The sequence below is a fragment of the Xiphophorus hellerii genome, chromosome 15 (assembly GCF_003331165.1).
Source record: "Xiphophorus hellerii strain 12219 chromosome 15, Xiphophorus_hellerii-4.1, whole genome shotgun sequence".
NCBI lineage: Eukaryota > Metazoa > Chordata > Actinopteri > Cyprinodontiformes > Poeciliidae > Xiphophorus > Xiphophorus hellerii.
In genome coordinates, this window is record NC_045686.1 from 21,464,296 (window position 1) to 21,484,577 (window position 20,282).

General features: G+C 41.1%; 1 protein-coding gene across 1 annotated transcript in view; it reads right to left on the reverse strand.

The window, feature by feature from the left end:
* The window catches only part of vsnl1a (visinin-like 1a), a 34,142-nt gene extending 13,860 nt beyond the window's left edge, over positions 1 to 20,282 (reverse strand). The window contains exons 1-2 of the mRNA XM_032586298.1: positions 19,973 to 20,282; positions 10,294 to 10,466 (exon numbers count right to left, since the gene is read on the reverse strand). Coding sequence (XP_032442189.1) covers positions 10,294 to 10,455 — 162 coding nt within the window. The 5' untranslated portion in view covers positions 10,456 to 10,466; positions 19,973 to 20,282. The remainder of the gene's footprint in view (positions 1 to 10,293; positions 10,467 to 19,972) is intronic.

Below are 20,282 nucleotides of genomic sequence, written 5' to 3' on the forward strand. Positions count from 1 at the left end.
ACCTGTCACAAAAGGCAATAAATCAATTAATTACATTATAAATTGAAACAATCTCAATAATTTTGATTTCTCTTTCTACTAATTACTGGATGACAAAAGTCTTCAGTCGGGTTCATAAGTCTCATTTTTTGAAATGACAGTTTTGTCATCCATTTTATTTGTTGATTTGGTTGTTTTGTTTGTTTATTTGGGGTATTTAAAATGTCTTCAAGTTCCAGTGTTAAATGTTTATTAGAAATGAAAGTTTATTGATCTTTTAGAGGGTGTACGTCCATTATTATGCCACAGTGATTACATTACTTGAAAAGTCTCAAAACAACAACATTTACGTTAACTTTCTGGGACAATTTATCATCCAGCAAAATCTGTCATTGTGGATTTTGTATCACTATTTGCTATTAAGAGCTACTATAGCTACGTTCTCATCCTTTTCGCTCTGTAATTGTTACATCACGCGTCATGATTGTGTGAAATGTCGCTCAACAGAATCGGAAATTGAAACTTTTGCCCCTGATCTACCTTGGCTGTAAAGTGTAAAAAGAGGTTGTGGAGCTAGTGTTGGTTCATTCATAGCAAAGTCAGCGGCAGCAGCTGTCCAATCCGTGGGAGGCCACAGAACGGAGACATCGTCTAATCCCACAGCGTTCGTCTAATCTGCAAAATCAATCAGTATGTTGATCAGGGGAAGCTGATGCAGATAATAGCATGTTAAGAACAGTACACAACAACATTTCTTTGAATTAAAGCAGGGAATTGCATTTGGAAAGCATGCATAAGGATGTCGACCCTCCAGAAATCCCTCATTAGAGAAAGGGAATTGGTCGCAGCTCCCTCTGTTGTGACGCGAACGGACAAAGTGGTCCGCAATGGAGGCGGAGGAAAAAGTGAGATCTGAACAGATTAATCACCCACACTGTCAAACTTAAATGGTGCTCAAGGCTTAGCAAAAGTGTGGGAGGTATTACATGCAATTATCACGGATCAGTCCAACGGAGCAGCCCGTGGAAAGCTCGTCTTTATACTGAGCTGAGAAGCAAACGACTAAAGAGGAAGACGGAAGCATTAGATTGCGATGCAACGCAGGATTGTGAGGGGTTGAACTCAAGCAGAGAAGTTGAATGCTAACTTCAAAGTTTAAAAGCCTTGTTTATGTGCACACCTGGTGGAAGAAGCTAAAAATTGCAAGAACATCTGAGACATTTTGTGTCTCAGATATTCTAACAAGATTTATTCTTACTGTCTCCACTAACGCAAGCTGAGAGGTCCCGCTCTCATGGGGTGGAGGATGGCTGACCAGAATGTATGCTAACCGCTTGACAATCATTCTTGCCACCACCAACGGCAACCCGGGATCCCAAACCCGTTTCGTGCAACTGGAAGCTCTACTCTCTGCTTAGTCATGATGGACAATCGAATGATGGACATTGCTCTTTCCCCTGAGAACGAAACCTAAAAAGTCCGTCCATCTGAACGCAATCATACGACAGAAGTGAGCCTCCCTGAAACTTGCTGAATAATCGAATCACGCCGTGGCAGCCCACAGGGAGGCACTTTCAAGAGGCCGCAGAGCAACAGGGTTCAAAGCTATTAATTTTGATAAATCCAACCATCTGGCCTTTTGGCTTCCTCTTTGTCTCAAAGTTGCAATCCTTTCTTTTCGTTGTAACTCTCTCTTTCTGTCTGTCCCTGGTTGCATTTGAGTGTCCCTGTTCATTGTTACAGCCCATTTTGAGGCCATTTCATCTACAACCTCTAACTCAGCGGTGCTCAGTAATTAACACCCATTATCCAGTCTGAGAGACCAGAGAATATTCATGATGGGAAAATGACAGACTTCTGATTCGGAGTCAAATTCTCCTCCCTGTGTACTCTGTAAACATTGCAAATTCCTATTTAGTCCAGAATGTATTCAATTTGTCTCCGTTAGTTTTCTACGTGTTCAAACAGCAACAGAGGCAGGTTAGTTGCTAAATTAGTACGCTTGTGCACCTCACAAATATTTTCTTTCCTCTGAAGTCAATAGAAAATATTCAGTTTCTTGCCTTTCAGGAGCAATTCTTCAGCCTTCAGCGCTGCTTGTGTGTGTGTGAGTGGGGGTGGGTGCCTGAGTTGTGGCAACGATGGAGAATGGCATCAGCTTCAGAGATGACAAAAGCTATTTTTAGAGCATGCCAGCCAAGAGCTTACTTGGGCAGAAGAGGAAAAAGAGAAGAGGAAAAGTGTGGAAATGAAAGACGGAAAATGTAAGAAAGTGACACGGAGAGGCTGATGACAGCCAGAGGGGTAAAATCAGAGGAAGAATGTTTGTAATCGAGGCTTTCAGAGGCTCCTTTTTAAACGTTGTCGCATTCATAACAGCTCAACATGGTTTCTAGACTTACGATATCCAGTCAACCTTTTCACATTTTACCATCCCACAACTACAAACTGCAGGGTATTTTAATGGGATTGTATCGCATAGGCCAACACAAATGGTTTAGAAGTAAAATTACACATGGTTTTTACATTTTGTAACAAAAATCTGAAATCTCAGGTATGCACAAACCCTAAAGCCCATTTACTCTGATATTAAAAAATAAAATCCAGTGAAAATATTAAGCGTTAATCACATCTATCTATCTATCTATCTATCTATCTATCTATCTATCTATCTATCTATCTATCTATCTATCTATCTATCTATCTATCTATCTATCTATCTATCTTGCTAGCTAGCTAGCTAGCTAGCTAGCTAGTTGTGTTTGTTAGCTTTTTAGCTATCTATCTATATTGCTAGCTTGTTAGCTGTCCATGAATCTTGCCAGATAGGGCTAGTTATCTGTCTGTCTATCTTGCGAACTATCTCGCTAGACATTACATGTTTCCTCTGTTTGAAAATTAACTCTTTCTTGATTAGCTCAAAGTCTAAAAAGGAAGAATTTAGATGAAGAAAACTGAGAAAAACTACCTTCTCTCGTACTTTTTCTTTTAGATTTGTGTTCATAATGGTAATTTGATAATTGTAATAATGGTGTAATAAATAGTTATAATTTTAAAAAATTAAAGACATAAATACACCACAATATTAAGGAGTCTGCAGGTTTGTGTTGCGTGTGCTAACTGCAATCTTCGAAAGCAAACAGCAATAACCAAGTAATTTCCAAGTATTGTTTCAGTTGAACTCATCAACCCTTTGTGTATGTCTGCTTTAACCAAGTCTGAAGTTTGCGCAAAACACCTTAAAAATGATATAAACTCCAGATCACCTGATGCCGTCTGAGGCTGATAAATCCAATTTCCCACAATGCACGCCTCGTCTCTTTTCATTGCATATTCCATTAGTGACACCCAGTGCATCAGTGCCTTTAAATTTTCACATCAATCCTGCAGGATGGATGTTATTTAGCTCTAATCTGTGTGTTTAGCGACACAGTTAGCAAATAAGAGGATGCTTAAAAAGTTCTACTTCCCGTAAAACTGAACGGATCCCCCAGGGGCCCGCTACACCTTCTGCCAAATCTGTCCTAATGATGCACAAAGAGTTTCCAAACGAGTCCTCTTTCATAATTAATGTTCCATGTCAGTGTGACGGCGCATCTCTGACTTTTCTGTCTGTCCCTTTGTCTCCTGTGATTAGGGCCCATATGTTTCCTCGCAGAAACGTGGCTGTTGGCCAGATGATGTCAGTGTCTCTCTGTCGCTCCATTTACCTTCCTGTGATCTGTCTGTCAGTCTGTCTGCGGGCCGCGGGGAGTCTCACACTCGGGAGGCAGGCGTGCGGAGAGATGGGCGCTCACACCGCACCCATAAACAATGAAAAGCCGCGGCAGGCGATTTGCATGGGAGCGGAAACCATCCATACATCTTTATTCAGGCCAGCGCATGTGTTTACTTTGGGCTTAGGGTTACAGCTGTCGCCTTTTTAGCAGCGCAGGGGAACAAAAGTCATTCCGTTCTCTAGTAAAACCCTTAAAACCCAACAATCACAATGTGGATAACATTTCTACTTAAGATATGCCTCAATCCAATCACCTACAGCTTCTCAGGCGTCAATGCTCAGAGGGAGGCTTGCGTTTCAGGGCGAAGTTTCACACGGTGGGTGTGAATTAACTCGGAAGGCTCACTTCCATTTTTGTGCCGCCGCTTGAGCCCAGCCACACCGCTAAAAGTGGGAATCCACAGGGGAAACAGAAAGAGCAACAGGTCATTTCAATGATTTGGAGACTGTGTGGTCAGGAATTGTGAGCAGAGAACTTGCTCTTAGAAAAACTACCAACAAACATCGTGGCACCTAACGTTTTGAGCAAACTTTAACCTTTAGATTTTGGAGGTTAGATTCAGTTAATAATGTCAGTGAAACTGGCAACTGGATTCTCTAACAGAAGTAAAAACAACTTAGGCATTTTGCCAACGAGTACTAAACTATAAGTGTTGAACAGCCCCAAAACTGACTGCTGAGGTAACAACATGAAAACCATCTTTCTGTTGGCCAGAGTCACTATTATTATCCAATTTCTGCTAGAGTTAGATTTGCTGTTTTGATTAGAATCCATATTAAGTTGGTTCAATTGACTGGTATTGGAGTTTAGCGCGACCCCAGAGTTTTTTTAGCTATTCACAAACAACTGTGTTACGTAACTTTTGAGACCTGTTCTAAAAACTCTCATAATTGCCTTTTTTAATAGTGCCTTTAATAGTCCATACAGAAAATATACCCTAGTGTGCATCGATATGCGCAGTGGAACCTGTCTTACCACTAAAAATACAAGCTAATGTTTACAGCCTTCCTTATTTCTACTCTTGGGAGGTAGAGCCAATCAGTGCAAAGGAAAATAAATAGTGCTCCTGCTTTGCAAAAGCCACCCACTAGCATGTCAAATAGCACTGTGACTAGGTATGTCATTTTCCCAAGATGCTTTTTTTCCCTGAATATTTCCGATCCCTGTTATTGGTCAACTGTTTCTGTTTATGGCAGCAGCAATGTGTCCTATCACATTCAAAAACATAGCAGCAAAAAGGGTTTTGGAATTGAAAATGTTTGTTTTGTCGCTCCATGGAATTCATCCGTTACAGACTCTGAAACTGACTCCATGAAAAATGTTCACGGAGTCCCACCACTGCACAATATACAAGGCGGCTTCTAAGATAAGATGAACTAAAACAGGATGTTTTGAAATTCTTCAAGGTAAGGTATAGAAAACTCATGTCACATTTTGAGCGTGTGGTAAAACAGAATCATCAAAATCCCATAAAGCCTAACGAGGACAAACTCCTTCATAGTGGGCTTGCCCTCCACAGGCCATTGATCCAAGACGCTTTGATGAATGGCGGTTTAGAGCTAAAGCTTCCCTTCATCCATCACCTCTGCCTCCATTCTAGTTTCCACCACTATCTGTTTAAATGAGGAATGCACTTTTCCTATCATTATTTTTCTAATGGCCAACCTTTTAGGTGATTATGCCGGGCATACTGAAATACTGAAATGTTCTAAGTGGAAAATTAAAGCTGAGTACTGACTTCTGAACCACGAAATTTGCATTTAAATGTGCTATTTCCATTTAATTGACCAAACTGATGGGTGTTTTAACTGCTGGTTTTCTGAAGTGCTCATGTTTTTCTTTTTGTTTTGGTCCTCTGCTTGAGTTCTTTCTGCAATTTGTGAACATTATCGGTACGGATTCTCAGCACACATGAAATAAACGGCATTTCTGTTTTAAAGTGCTGAATATGACGGAACACATGGAGCTACTGAAGCCTAAACGTGACGTTTTGTTGCACCGCATCAAAGGAAGCTCTCAGACAGAGGGCCATTACTTCCAGCTGACATGCTGCACCTGCTTTTACCGCTTTATTTTTATCCCCAAAACAGTTACATTTACTGCAGGTAGACCGCCGGCTGGAAGCAGCACTTCCTATCACCCTGCCTGGGGAAAACGTGGACATTTCTGAGCTTGAAAATTTGGAAATTTGTTAGAAAAAAGAAAAAAACCTCAGAAACTTTCTGGAAAAACATTGTGAAATTTCTTAATTTGAAAAGTCAAAAATTAGCTAGAAAAAAATCTGAAATTGTGATATTAATCCCAGAAACTGTCTAGAAAGAACTGGGGGGAATTTTAGAGTTTGAGAAGATGAAAATCTGCATGGAAAAAAAACGCCTGAAATTTTGAGATTAATCTCAGAAAATGCTCTACTTTGAGAAGTAGAAAATTTGCTAGAAAGCAATCAGAAATTTTGACAGAAATCCCAGAAATTTTCTATAAAAATCTTGGAAATTTCACAGTTTGAAAAGTTGAAAATTTGCAAGAGAAAAAAAAAAGTGAAGATTAATTTCAGAAGTTTTCTAGAAAAAAAACGTGGACATTTCAATATTTAAAAGTAAAAAAATGTGCAAGAAAAAAAATCTCACAAATTTTAAGATTAATCCCAGATGTTTTCTAGGAAAGACATTTTTCATCTTTTCAAACTCAGAAAATTCCCAAAAAGTCAAAAATTTCATCTCAAAATTTCTGAATTCTTTTGGCAGAAATGTACTCCTCCTTTATTTTATTTTTCTATCTGCAACCTAACACTGAGTGGTAAGCTTCTGGTCACCGGTGGATGGGCTGTAAATATTCATCCAGGAAGTGTCTTTGCACTCATTTCTACATTTGCCATCACTCTGCTCTCTGACTCCAGTGGCTCTAATGACTAATAAATAATTTAACCACACTTTTCTTCACTTGCTTAGTTTTTCTCACCTCTGCCCCTTTTTCTGCTTCTCACTTTCTGCCGATGCGATTCCGCCTCCATCGCCCTCCCACTAAACATATGACCCCCCCCCCCCCCCCCCCCCCCCCACTCCCACCTCTCGCATTCCCAACTCCACACTCACACAGTCACTCTTCACAGGAACAATCTGTCCCACTGATGTGAGGTCGCAGGCAAACTTTTTTTCTTCTTCTTCTTCTTCCATTTATTGGCTATTTACATTTTAAAAAGCCCTATCACTGATATATTGTTGTCTAGAAACATCAAAATGAACTGCAATCAAAAAATAGGCGGTAACCCCCCCCAGCCCTCTCACAGATTTGAACTGTGTTGCTTCTTTTGTGATTTTTCTTCCACTGTTCCTATTTGAATGGAATTTTAAAGGATTTGCAGTTTGCTAAAAGTGCTGTTCACCATGCTTCTAAAGTAAATACTGTCTCAGATTGAAACTTTCTACTAAAAAGTTGCCATTTAGCAGAGGTGACCTGGATGCATAAGTGTGTGTTATGCAATGGTAGACCCCCCCTCCGGCAACGATGCATTTCCCAGCCCCACTGATAAAAGATTAATGCTCATTCTTACACTACAGTGAGTGCTTTCTTCCTTGAGGACTCTCAGGAAGTTCAAACATAAAGCACAAGAAAAAAATAAAATAAATAATTTAAAAAAACAACTGATTCTGGATGTTTTCCTTACTGGACTAACAGGCCACAAATATTTACTGATATATATAATGTCTAGACCTGCTCCAATAACAAATTTTTGCTGGACAATAACTTGTCCCAGAAGTTATTGCTATAAATGATAATATTGTGGTTTTGTTACCATTTTCAAGTTATAGAATGATATTGGCATAATAAAGCAAGACCATGTTCTCAAAGATCAATAAGCTTTAAATTCTAATAAACATTTAACACTGGAACTGGAAGACGCGTTATATATCCAAAATAAATAAACAACAAATACAATGAATTTTGAAGTCCTTGTAAACAAAATTGTCCTTGAACGGTTTTCCTGAGTTGCTTCTCCGCCATCAGTGAGTACACACGCTTGATTGACAGCGCTAAGACCCTCCTCCTGCTTCTGATTGGTTGTTTTTGGTCAGGAGCGACGCATTTCTTCAGATGGCAATAGTAGCTCAGTGAGGAGGCGGAGGAGCTCAATCTTTCCAGAAATGATCTGTCTCATAACATTCTGTCACGACATGGTGACAGTTTTATAAAAATATGTAAAAAACATACTTTTTTATAAAAACTAGTTGCAGGTTTAAAGTTCTTTTCAGACTACACGTTTAAGTTGTCTTGTTTAGCAACCCTTTAGGAAGCCACAAGGTTACAAAGCCTGGACCGGGAAATCTAAGAGCCCTATACTCTCAATCAAATCAATTTCTGTTGCAGGGATATTGATTCTTGCATCACAAAAATAAGAATATCGATCTTTTTTGTCGAACCTATTACACTTTTCTAAGTGTTTTTTTTTTTTTTTTTTTTTTAGAATCAAAGGGTGGATTAAAGTCAACTCTAGGCTACCTTCAATAGCATAAAGGTTTTCAAAGACATGCCTGGCATGCAAATGTACTTTTAGACTGTGAAAGAGTAAATTAAGGTACACAAGATCCCAGGTGTGATAATCCTTTTAGCCAGGAGGAAAGAATAATGACCGCATTATTTAGATCTGGCAGCAGCCTTAGTCCCAGATGTGTAAACACCTACAGCGTAAATCTATAGCTTCGCACATGGATGCTTATCCTAATATTAGTCTAAATCCTATGTCATCTTAGTGAACAGGATTCTCCTCCTTTTGTGTGTGTAAATGAATAATCCATAGAATAAGATACGGTGGGATGCATATTAGCATGGGAGCATGATCGTTGGAGTGCCTCTGATTTCTGACTCTGTTGGATTTCTGCCCAGATACAGGAGGGGGCGAGTGGAAGCATGGAGAGAGGGAGAGGGGGAGGTAGAGGGGGGGCAGCTTAAAAGCAGGCATGCATGAACCAGCTGTGCAAAAACACGTTATGAAAGTGTTTAAAGCTTTAATGTGAGAGCAAATAGTTCAAAAAAATAACTCCTGCAACTCCTAGGAATCTGTTAAAAAAATTAACTTCAGTAGCCATCTAAGTCACTGTATACAATCGGCGGCCATTTTCTAATTTATTCCATACGAGTAGAGGAGCACCGATTGCAGTCTTCCTGCTGGTCACAAGGCCTGTCACAATACAAATTCTTATAAACTGTCCCAGTAATTATTGCGATAAACAATAATATTTGCCATATTTGCAAACCAATGTTTACATTTAATCTGTCAAAGCCATTCTTCGACACAGGCTGTGTTTCCGTTGCATATTCCGTTGTCAATACTCGACTAAAGCCAAACAAACCCAACTTCGCAATCGCTGTGTTTCCATTAAATACGAAACGCAATTAAAATCACACATAAATAAGTTTGTTCACGCGATATGTCAAAAACATGCCGCGCCGTCGTCCTCCAACTGCTTCCTGTCATCGTCTTCTTCATCATTTCCACCAGCATCAGCTGGTTGTTGATCACGTGACTCGTAAGATGTGGAAAAAGCGTTTCTGTTCCAATTTTGCAAAATACACTAAAATTGATACGATTGAAAAACCACCTCATCCTAGCTCAAAAACTTTTACTCGAAAAATGAGTTTTTTCGAAGCTAGCATGTCTCCATTAAGCAAAATTATTTTTGTAATTCAAATTTGCATAACTATATGATCTAAAGTATTGAGTCAGTAGCTGCGTTTCTATCAACCATAAAATTGCACAATTTCAGAATTGGAAACACAGCAATAAAAAAAAAGTTCTTCAATAAAACATTTTTGCGCTTCGATATGGTTGCGCTTCCAACCATATCGAAATTTGTAGACTTCACAAAAACAGCAACACCTTTTTCGTATCGCACGAGTCATGTGATCAACAACCGGATGTTACTACTGGCAGAAAAGACGAAGAAGACGACAGGAAGTGGTAGGAGGATGATGGCGCAGCATGTTTTTCAATGACCGGTAGCGTGAACAAACCTATCCACGTGTGATTTTAATTCCGCTTCTTACTTAGTGGAAATACCGCGATTTCAAAATGATATTTTTAAAATGTTAGCAGAATATTGACAAAGTTTTGCTCACATGGAAACACAGCGAGTTTAGAGAAGTTGTGCTCAGAGTTCCCCGCTCCACCACTCAGTCTCTTTCGTCCTTTTTGCTCCTCATCTTCATACAAGCCATCTCAGCCGTCCCACTCCAGCTGCTGGCAGTCTTCTATGCTATAAACGCCATCCTGCAACTACAAGGCTTTCGATTCAACACGCAATTCATCTACTGCGTCTTATCATCGCCACAGCTCTCTTATCTCTGACACTCAAACCAATTTGACATTCCTTGAAGAACTGCTTGTCTAGACCAAGACTCCTGTCAAATATGTTTTTCAATAAATCTTTTTTGCTTTCACGCCTCTGGGTTTAAAACGCAACACAAATTCGGCACTTCTGCGGCGAGCGCATAACGGACGTGGACAAAGCGAGGCGTGGTGGATCGAGCGGAGCCGCACCTTGACGTAGAGCTGCTGGAACTCATCCAGGTTTAGCCGGCCGGTGGGGCAGTCCTTCAGGAATCCCTTGTACCACTGCTTCAGCTCGTGCTCGTTGAACTCCGTGTTCTTCACCAGGTCCTCCATCACTTCAGGGGTCAGCTTGCTGTTCTGTTTCCCCATTTTTTTCCCCCCTGGAAAGCAAAAAAATGAAGAAGGGAAGGCCCCAAGAAAAACACACAGAGACACACACACACACAGAGAGAGGTTTGAGGTTAGGCATTATTCAAATGTTGAGCAAGACCAAGAGCTAACAGTCCGCGCTACTGTACGAGGGTTTTGGGAGAGCGATTCATCAAAGCTGCAAGCAGAGATTTCTCGAGAGCGCTAAAAATACGTTTTAAACAAATGAAGTGCATTACGAGGCAGAATGGCTGAATGTCACACGGTGTAAATTAGGCCTTCCTGCATCATAGCGTTCAGTTTCTGCTTCTGCCTTTGAGCAGTTGCCGGTCCTCATTTGTTCATTTTTGTACTTTATTTGAACTGGTTCAAAACTGAGTTTCTGTGTTTTGTTCACAGTACCTTGCCAAAGTATTCACACCACTTGAGCACATTTTGTCAAATGGTTTCGTTTAGATTATATGTGCTAGAGCAACACAATGTAGTATAACTTAAAATACGATTTGCATTTAATATTCAGACTGAACAAAAAGCCTCCTTTCAAGTCTTGCCATACGTAGGCCTGTAACTTTAGCAAGTTTTACTGGAGGATAAATTGTCCCAGTAATTATTATGAAAAACAATAATTTTGCAGTTTTGAGACTATTTTCTAGTAATATAATGATAGTGGCATATTGCATAAAATAAGCTTATGTGATTAACTGAAAAGTCCATCGAATATGCCAAATTTGTTTTTTTTGACTAAAATAATCGCTGAGCTGCAGCCATATTTCATACTAGTTCTGCCATTGACTCCTTGTATTTGGCTCCATCCTTCATCCTTTAGCTCCAAATGTTTCTGGTTTCTGTATGTATATATAAAAAAAAAAGTCCAAAAGCGTTTTCCTTCCACTTCACAATTAATACTTTATGGTTGCAAAGTGACAAAAACAAAACTTCAGGGGTGTGAATACTTTTAGAATACGGCACGTTCTCATTTCCCAGTTTTGTTTAAAGCTAGTTATTTGTCCAACATATCTCCCTCCGTGTATGGAACCCGTTCAAACGGATTTAATAGCAACCTTTTGAAGTAGCGTGTCCCCACTGTGAAGTTGCAGAAGAACTCTAGTATGTTTCAGTTTATCTTCCTTAATTCCTCCTTCTGCTGCCGGCTGCATGCAGCTGCCTCAGCTCCAATCTGCCTGGTGCTCATCCTGCCACTTTATGGCCTTCATTAGATCATTACCCAACCCCTAATTATCATAAATTTGCAAAATACGGTTAGAGTTTTGGAACATCCCCGCTCTCCATCTCTGCTGAGACGCTCCTTCAGACCTCCTTCTGCGTGATAAGACCAACACTTTATGGATGGTGCCAGTTATCTGTCTGCATGGTGGTAAAAACTTGCTGCGGCAATGAACCGCAAGAATCGGCCTGTCATTTGTTGGACAATAAATTGTCCCAGAAAAGAGATTACGATAAACGATAATATTGTTATTTTGAGACCATTTTCTAGTAGTACAACGATAATTATTATGCAATAATGCAAGTTTGCTCTCTCAAAAATCAATAAACTTTAACTTTGAGAAGAATACTTCAGACTGGAAGTGGAAGATATTTTAAATAACCAGAAAAACAATAAGTAAATTGGAAATGACCTAAACCCAAAATGAAACAGATTATGAAGTGTCCGTAAACAAAACTGCCCTTCAAAAAATGTTAATCATCAGAAAGAAAATTATCAAGCTCTTTTTAACGCTTATCGTTGCGAACCACCTTCACATCAGTAAGCCAATGGTTAAATCAATAGCGGCATTATATTGTGCTGTACACTGAATAACAAATCGTTTCATACGTTGTGGACAATTGCGGGTTTTTTTCCTAAATAAGACTCTACCTTTCAGAGACGCTACAGCAGCCCACTCAGAAGTTGGCTGCCAAACAGCAGACCTGTTACTGTGAGATATGAATCATTTCGCTCAGGCGCTTTCAAGGTGTCCGGGATCCTTTATTGATCAAGCGTTGACTCCGCTTCTCCGCTTTGGAAACGCTTTTCGGCTGACTTTTACATCCTGCCTGTCAGTTTCTCATGACAACATCCAGGCATCATGAGAAACAGCCCCCCCTGTTTACAAGCACAGCAAATAGAGGCGTAAAATTTAACTCCGCTGGAGAAATAAAGTCAGTAGCTTTTTGGTGACAAGTTATGTCAAGAGCCTTTACAGGTTTGTGTTTTGTACGGCCATAAAATTCATATAAATCTGGAGTTTAAATGGAGAACAATCCACTCGTAATAGACAAGAGTACCAGTTCTGTACTGTGTTTTGATTTGAAAATTATATATATATATTAGGGCACACTAACCTCACAATACGATACCCGATATTCTGCTCACGATACGGTATATATCACGGAATTCAGCAAACGGTACGCTTTTAAGATTTCCTGAAAGATTTTATTATTTTTTTATTTTTAATCGCCCCGCAAGGGGTCTTTTTGTGGGCTCTAGTGTCCCTTTTTCAAAGTAGGCTGACAGGAAAGGGGGAAGGAGAGGGGGGAAGACATGCGGTAAACGTCGTCGGGTCCAGGAGTCGAACCCGCGACAGCCGCGTCGAGGCTACGTTGCCTCTGAATGTGGGTCGCGCTAACCCCTCCGCCACCACGGCATGCCCTTCCTGAAAGATTTTAGAGGGACAGAGTGATTTTGGTGACACGCTGTGACTGTTCCATAGACTTGGATTAAATTAATTGACCTGATGGTATAATACTGGTGTAATAAATGTTGTTTTTGTTGTACATTTGCTTTGTTTAAATGTTAATTGTCTGTCTTTGTGTATTTGGTTATGCAGAAAAGGAACCTTTTTGTCTAATTCACTAATAATGGAATTTATCTATTTCATTATTCAATTAATTGTAGCAAGTGGTTTCATTACATGTCATTTTTAATGTACATGTGCAAGTTGAAACACAAGGGATTTTAGTAGGATTTAATGTATCAATACTCGCAAATGAAAAATTGATACTTTACTTGGACAAATATCGATAAATATAGCTGAATTGTTAGGGGTAAAGATTTTTTTTAAATCTTTTTGATCGTACACAGTGAAACAAGCATAACTAATGTGATTTCTTTGGAATACCAAACTGGCTGGGTTAAGCCGTTTTTTCAACTTCGGCTCATCTGGGGCCTCATGAATGAAAGAGTGCACAGTAAAACTTGGCGTACGGAAAAATTTAGAAGAGTGCGGCCCACAAAACAAATCGGATGCATAAAGGCGTGCGCACGCACGTGGCCGCGCACCTTTCCTCTATAAATCCTAATTTGCGGGAAATAGAGCGCAGCTGCTGGTCCGCCCTGTCGCCTCCCATAAATACATATGTAAAATAGCAGAAATACCCGGAAGTCTGCCACCATGTGACGCAATAACCATGGCAACGTCCTTGTTTGTAGTAGTAGTATAAGTATTTATAATAACAAAAAATCAATATTTTATGTAAAATGTGCTTTCAGGGCACACGGTCACCTCACAAAAACAAAAATAACACATTTTAAAGAAAAAAGAAATCTAAATAAAAAACAATAAATAAAGAGATCGTCCAAATGCCTTTTAGAACAGTAGCGTGTTCAGCAGGGATTTAAAGACAGACAGCGTGTCAGAAAGTCCTTTGAGTGGGAATGTGGATGTTTATTCTAAATAGTAGAATCATGTGCAGAAGTTGTACATTTACAGAATAGAGATGATTTCTGTCCATAAAGCCACTTTCACAAAGCAGGCGGCTCGACTGAAGGATGACTGCACTGGTACCGGTACCGCACAGCTCCTTCTTTAAGTTCTGCTCAGAGCTCCAGGATGATCAGTGCAGGCAATCTAAACGCTAATAAACCATCACCAACATTTCCCAGCAGATCAATATGACCTCTGATCAATCGCTCCCTCTGAACCCTTCCATTGGCAATATTCTCCATCAGAGCCACAAGCCACAAACCACAAGGTGTTTTTATTTTTTATTATTTTGTGTGCGTGTTATGTTATTGTCTGAGGATGAATGAGGTTCAGTTTCATCGTTTACATTTAAACAATAAAATATTAAAACCGGGGCATGCCGTGGTGGCGTAGGGAATAGCGCGACCCGTATTTGGAGGCCTTGAGTCCCCGACGAGGCCGTCGCGGGTTCGACTCCCGGACCCAACGATATTTGCCGCATGTCTTCCCCGTTTCCTGTCAGCCTACTTTCATATAAGGGACACTAGAGCCCACAAAAAGACCCCCTGGAGGGGTAAAAAAAAAATAAAATAAATAAAACCATGAAAAAAACCATCAGGTTTGAAACTTCCTGGTCTAAATAACTGAATCTCGTCAGATTTCAGTGTATTTAGGTGAATTTTGACGCTTTGTAGCTTGATATTGTCCACAGAAAAAGTTTGCGTGGCTGGCACACATTTTCACACAAGCAAAAAAGTGTGTGTATTGTTACGCAAACTTTGAAGCAAAGTTAATTTTTATACATGCCGACTTGTGCGTAAAATATGGACTGCACAATTTTTGTGCGCACGCACACTTTATGCATGAGGCCCCTGGTCCGCATGGAGGTATCTGAGCCTGCTCTGCATGCTGCTATGTCCTTCGGCAAGACGTGACCCTTTTGAAGAAGACCTTTACGTGGGAATGCAATGCATCTTAAAGCACAGATTACATAAGAAAAACACACAAAAGTGCACGCCTTCAAAGAAAGAAAAAAAACTGAACCTCTAAAAAGTGCAGTTTTTTAGTGGTGCCAAAGAAGCTTTGTGTTAATGCAACCCCCCTGAGCATCCTATGTGCATTCAGTTGCTAATAAAAAAGCAGAGGAAGTTGTACAATTTTCTCATTCATAACTGACCCTGCGATCCATTAGCTGTGGTTTCTCTGTGAAAATCACCTAAATTGGAGCTTGGGGATTGTAGAAGAGGCAAATTCATTCTTTCAGTGACCACTTTTACAGATTTTTAATAGTATCTTAAACATCTTCATGATGGCATAAAAGACACACCTTTCTACCGAGGTTTACCAGGTTAAAACAAAATGTATGGAAGCCTCATGGGATGAGGAAATACTTGTTTTTAATGGAACTGCTACTGGTTCTCTTTTTTTCTTACAAAGGAAATGCGTGAAGAAATTGTCCTACGGTCTGGAATCATACCATGGAGAACAATAACCTCTACCGCTACTCCACACACTGCCCCATATCTTGGAATATTCAGCTGGAAATCCATGTTTTTAAATCCTGTTTCCTTTTGCAACTGGCCTCTGTTGAAGGAGGAAAAGATTGTATCCAGGTCTCCATAATACCAATAACATGCCATCCACAGGCCAGAATAACCTCTATCTGTCCTACCTTCACAAATGTAAACATTTCTCAAACTCTTTTGGGTTTTTAATGGGAACCATGTATCAGACGAGACTAGTAAGCGTTTTATTCCGCAACAACACTCCAGCTGGATTTAACGTGAAATACATGTAGAATATGTGGAAAAGTTATTCATGCCCATTGTTAAATATGGTGGAGGACCCGTCATGACGTGTCCCTGTTTCTCTTCTGAAGGTTCTTCTGAAGAATACATGGCACAACGTGATTCTTTAAATAGCAAACAGGGTCTTAAGACATCACAACTACCCCAGTGCGAATCCAACCACAACGTTGGTAATAACTAATCTAGAGAGATTCTTCCTAGAGGATGCTACGCTGTTAGCAAAAGGGGGTTGCACAAAGTATTTTGCCTGTTAACTTGGAATTTACCGGTCCGTCTACTTTCTGACCCTCATCTGTGATCACGAGATACGGATCATGGCAGAAAGAATGAGATCCTGGGTACAACCAGTCAAAAATGAGCTTCCGTCATAAGTTGGCTTGACTCCGCCTTAGAGATAGGGTGGAGTCTCTGTATTAGCTGTTACCGTCCAATTGCCATGGATATTTTGAGTGAACTTTTAAAATGTTGCAAGAAAAGGCAAATTAGCCATGTTTCCATTTACCGGTTTGAAGCGAATCAACCAGGCTACGCAAAGCATACTTTTATCAGCTGTTGAAGTTACACATGGCGGTAATAAACAGGAAATAGAGGTTGTAACCTACTATGGACCACACGTCTTAGAAAAACAGAGAAAGGTTTTCAAGAATGTGCTGCTATCGGGCAAATTGTAATTGTTCTGTCATGCCAACAAGTACTGACGATGTTATATGCTGTAGAAGATGTATGGAAAGAAATGCAAATCTAATGCACACCAACGATGGAAATAGCTGATGAGTCATGTGACTTAAATGCTCACCACAACAGAACTTATTTGGGAAATATGATTCCATGTCCCTCTAGCACATTAAGAAAAGCCAAAAATTACCTCAAACAAGCAAAAAACCTTTTTTGCAATATTGAGGAAGTTATGTTGAAGTTTGTCATTTCCATCAACCTTTTCTAATGCGATACATCAAAAACGATGATGGCTGTTGAAAGAAATCAGTTAAGGTAGTTCAGGCATTCGACAAGGATGCCTTTTGGGAATCTACCTTTGGAGATTAAGGGTATGTCCCGCTAGGAAGAGACCCCGATGAAAACCCAGAAACATATGTATCCCATCTGGTTTGGGAACGCTTTGGGATCTCCTAGAATGAGCTGGTGGATGTCACTAGACGGAGGGAAATGTGGGTTTTCCTCCTGGACCGCATCTTTGATCATCGAAATACAATGGATGAACTCAAATTTAGGTTTGGTGACAATAGATTTGTCTACATCCATATCTCCAGACCATTGGAACTGCACAAATATGAGTGTGGATTGAACTCTACCCTTTGCCTTTGCTTTGTCAGTCTGTGATCTCATAACCAAATGTCAGTCCTTCAGGGAATGTGCAAATGCAAGGCCCTCTGACAGGAAGGTGCAAGACACCACTTTGTTTCAAAATAGGTCCAGGATGAAGAAAGCAGCAGCAGCGGGACGTGTGCACACCTCCTAAGAGAGATGTGGACAAATGACGTAGACACTGTGCGTGTCTTTCTTTGTACTCGTACACGGAGGCCTTTCCCCGGATCACCTATCAGTAGGAAAATTTACATCTTCTTTTAAGGGCTCACAAGAACGGCCAAGAGATAAGGTGAACCTCTTGCAGAACTGTTGCATTTTTAGTCGGAGATACAGACTTGTGATGTCTGATGTGGTGCCATGTGGCATCACGTTCGCAATGTCCTCACAAAGCGCTCACGCTACATCGTAATGTGAGCAATACTCAACACGCCATCGCTTGTCACTCGCTCAACAAACAAGCAGCAGAGACGGTTTCGCATCTGTGCTGCATCAGTGTGCAGCCGATGGACCCAGCATCACATTTTTCGTGCTGCTGAGGTACTTATTTTTCACTCTTTAGACGGGGATTTGTCTCAGGATATTTGATTTGAATTAGTCGTAGGTATGTATTTTTTGAGTTCTTTGCAAGGGGATTTGCACCAAGTTTTTCACCTTTTTTTCAGGTTACAACGAAACACGCAGAGTTAAAGGGAAGCTGGATGGAGTCAAATTTAGAGCAATCCTGGAAGAAGACCTGTTAGAGGCTGCAAAAGACATGCAAGGAAAATGACCCAAAGCAAGACATAGAGCAAGAGCAAGAATGCAATGATTTAGATTAAAGCATATTCATGTGTCTGAATGGCCCCGTCCAAGTCCAGATCTAAATCCAATTGAGAACCAGTGGTGATAATGATGTGTTACTTTGTCTTCATTGAGGTTAGTGGCTGTAATGTGACAAAATGTAAAAAAAAAGGTTCAAGGGATTTAAATAATTTTTTGGGAACACTGAAACATTTTATTCAGGACAGCTAGGGCAACTTTAAAACATCATCTTCGTCCACACCCATCAAATGGATGACGCTCATCCTCCATATAGGGCTGCTTGTCATTCTCATTTGGCACCTCGGCTGATTGCTATTCTTCCAAGCTTCCTACGACCCCTGTCAGTCGCCCATCTGTCTTGTTACCGTCCACCGCCACCCTTGTGATGCAATCAACCAGCACTGGGATGAAAACAGCCTGTAAATGTTATATGACTGAACTCCCTACGCGCTGCATGCAAATGCGACGATGACTAAACTCCCTCTTTCCATTCCGCCGAGCGTTTTCTGATGCATTCTCACTAGTGGGTACGCGCAGTGGAATAAAGAGTGATGCAAAAGTAATCGGGAGGTGGGGGGGAGAGAGGCAGTGAAGGTGGGGATGGGTGCGATCCGAGAGAAATGCAGAGGCATGACGCTCCTGTTGAATAACAGTGAACACACCCCGGCCTGGGCGTCTGTTGTCTCGATCTATGCGTTTGTGATGTTCTGCGCCACTTACTCACGAATGCCACAGGAAAGAGACGAAGGAAACAAACATAGAACCAGCTGGTGCATCATCAGCAAATGCCAGTGCGCCCGCTTCAGGACGAGACCTGAGTATGGGGCCAGACCCGGAAAGGACAGGGATGGGGGGGGGAAGCTGGGGTGACGAAGCGCACCAGTTCACTTTGCAGCACTTTGCAGTTGCCGATCACACCCTGCACTGACTCTAAACCTGAGTAACTGGAGGGTTCAGGTCCTTTTGAACCCTTTTTGGAAGGAAAGCAGATGGGACGAATAAGGCGACAGGTGCAAAACTGACGATGACATATCTGCAGCGTAAAAGAGGGGAGGCTTTACAGCCAGCAGAGCGGCCCTTGAGCTGGGGCAGTGGGCCATTACATAACACCACCCCATTTCCCATCATTTGCCAACAGGAGCTGACCTTGAGAGGAGTGCAGAGTGCTGGTGGAGAGAGACAGAGAGACAGAGAGAGAGAGAGATCCAACATCAGATGTCAACGAACCAGTCTGAGGTTTTACTCCAGGCAAATTTGATAGGCTATAATATCCTGAAGGCCTTTTTGTCTGGAAATGTAGCTTCCTACTGAGGGTGGGTTAAGGAGACACCCCCTACCCTCCACCCCCATGCCTCTCTATCTCTCTGTCTCTCTGTGTCTCTCTTTCACACACACACACTATTGCAACATCAGTGACAAACCAGCTCCACAAGCACACATCACACCCCATCCAGTGCCATGTCACGCCAAGCCACCCCATGCAAGTGCCAATTATAAACCAAGAGAATCCACACATCTTCAAGCACCTCTATGCTTATTACCTGTTCACTTTGGATGCTAATTCAAAAATACTCCCGTGCGCAGGGGTGTGTGTGTGTGTGTGGGCGTGCGCGCGCGAGCGTGGGCTGCAAGAGTAAAGCAAACAAGACGTGTCATGCTTATTTGATGTCTGCACAAAAAATATCCTCCAGATTTAATGTCGCAGGTATAATATGGCGGTTTTATTGATAAAACGTGGATGCGTGCTTATTTGCAATTATGTGCTCAATAAATCAATGAATCACTCAGGAAATTAGAAAGGATGACGCACCGCGTTGCATCATGTCAGCATACATGAAGCACTCAAGAGAATAATTTGAGGAGAAAAATGCGAGAAACGCAAAGCGCTCATTTTCTTACCTTGTGAGAATGTGAAGTCAACGAGAGAAGTCCGGCGGTCTGGTGTCTGGAGTGGTCTCAAAAACCCTCCGAGGACGAGGGGGTTGGGGGGAAAGAAACAAAACAAGCACCTCAGACGTATGAAATGCTCCTACCGCGAAACAAGAAGCTCACGGCTTTAATGTCTGCTTCTTTTTTTTTTTTTTTCCAATTTTGCTATTTGTTCCACTGTTTGGAGGAGGAGAGTCAGAAAGTACGGGGTGCAGATCCGCAGAAAGATGCTGCTGAACACGAAGTGCTGCTGATGCACAGAGAGGAGGAGACAGGCGCT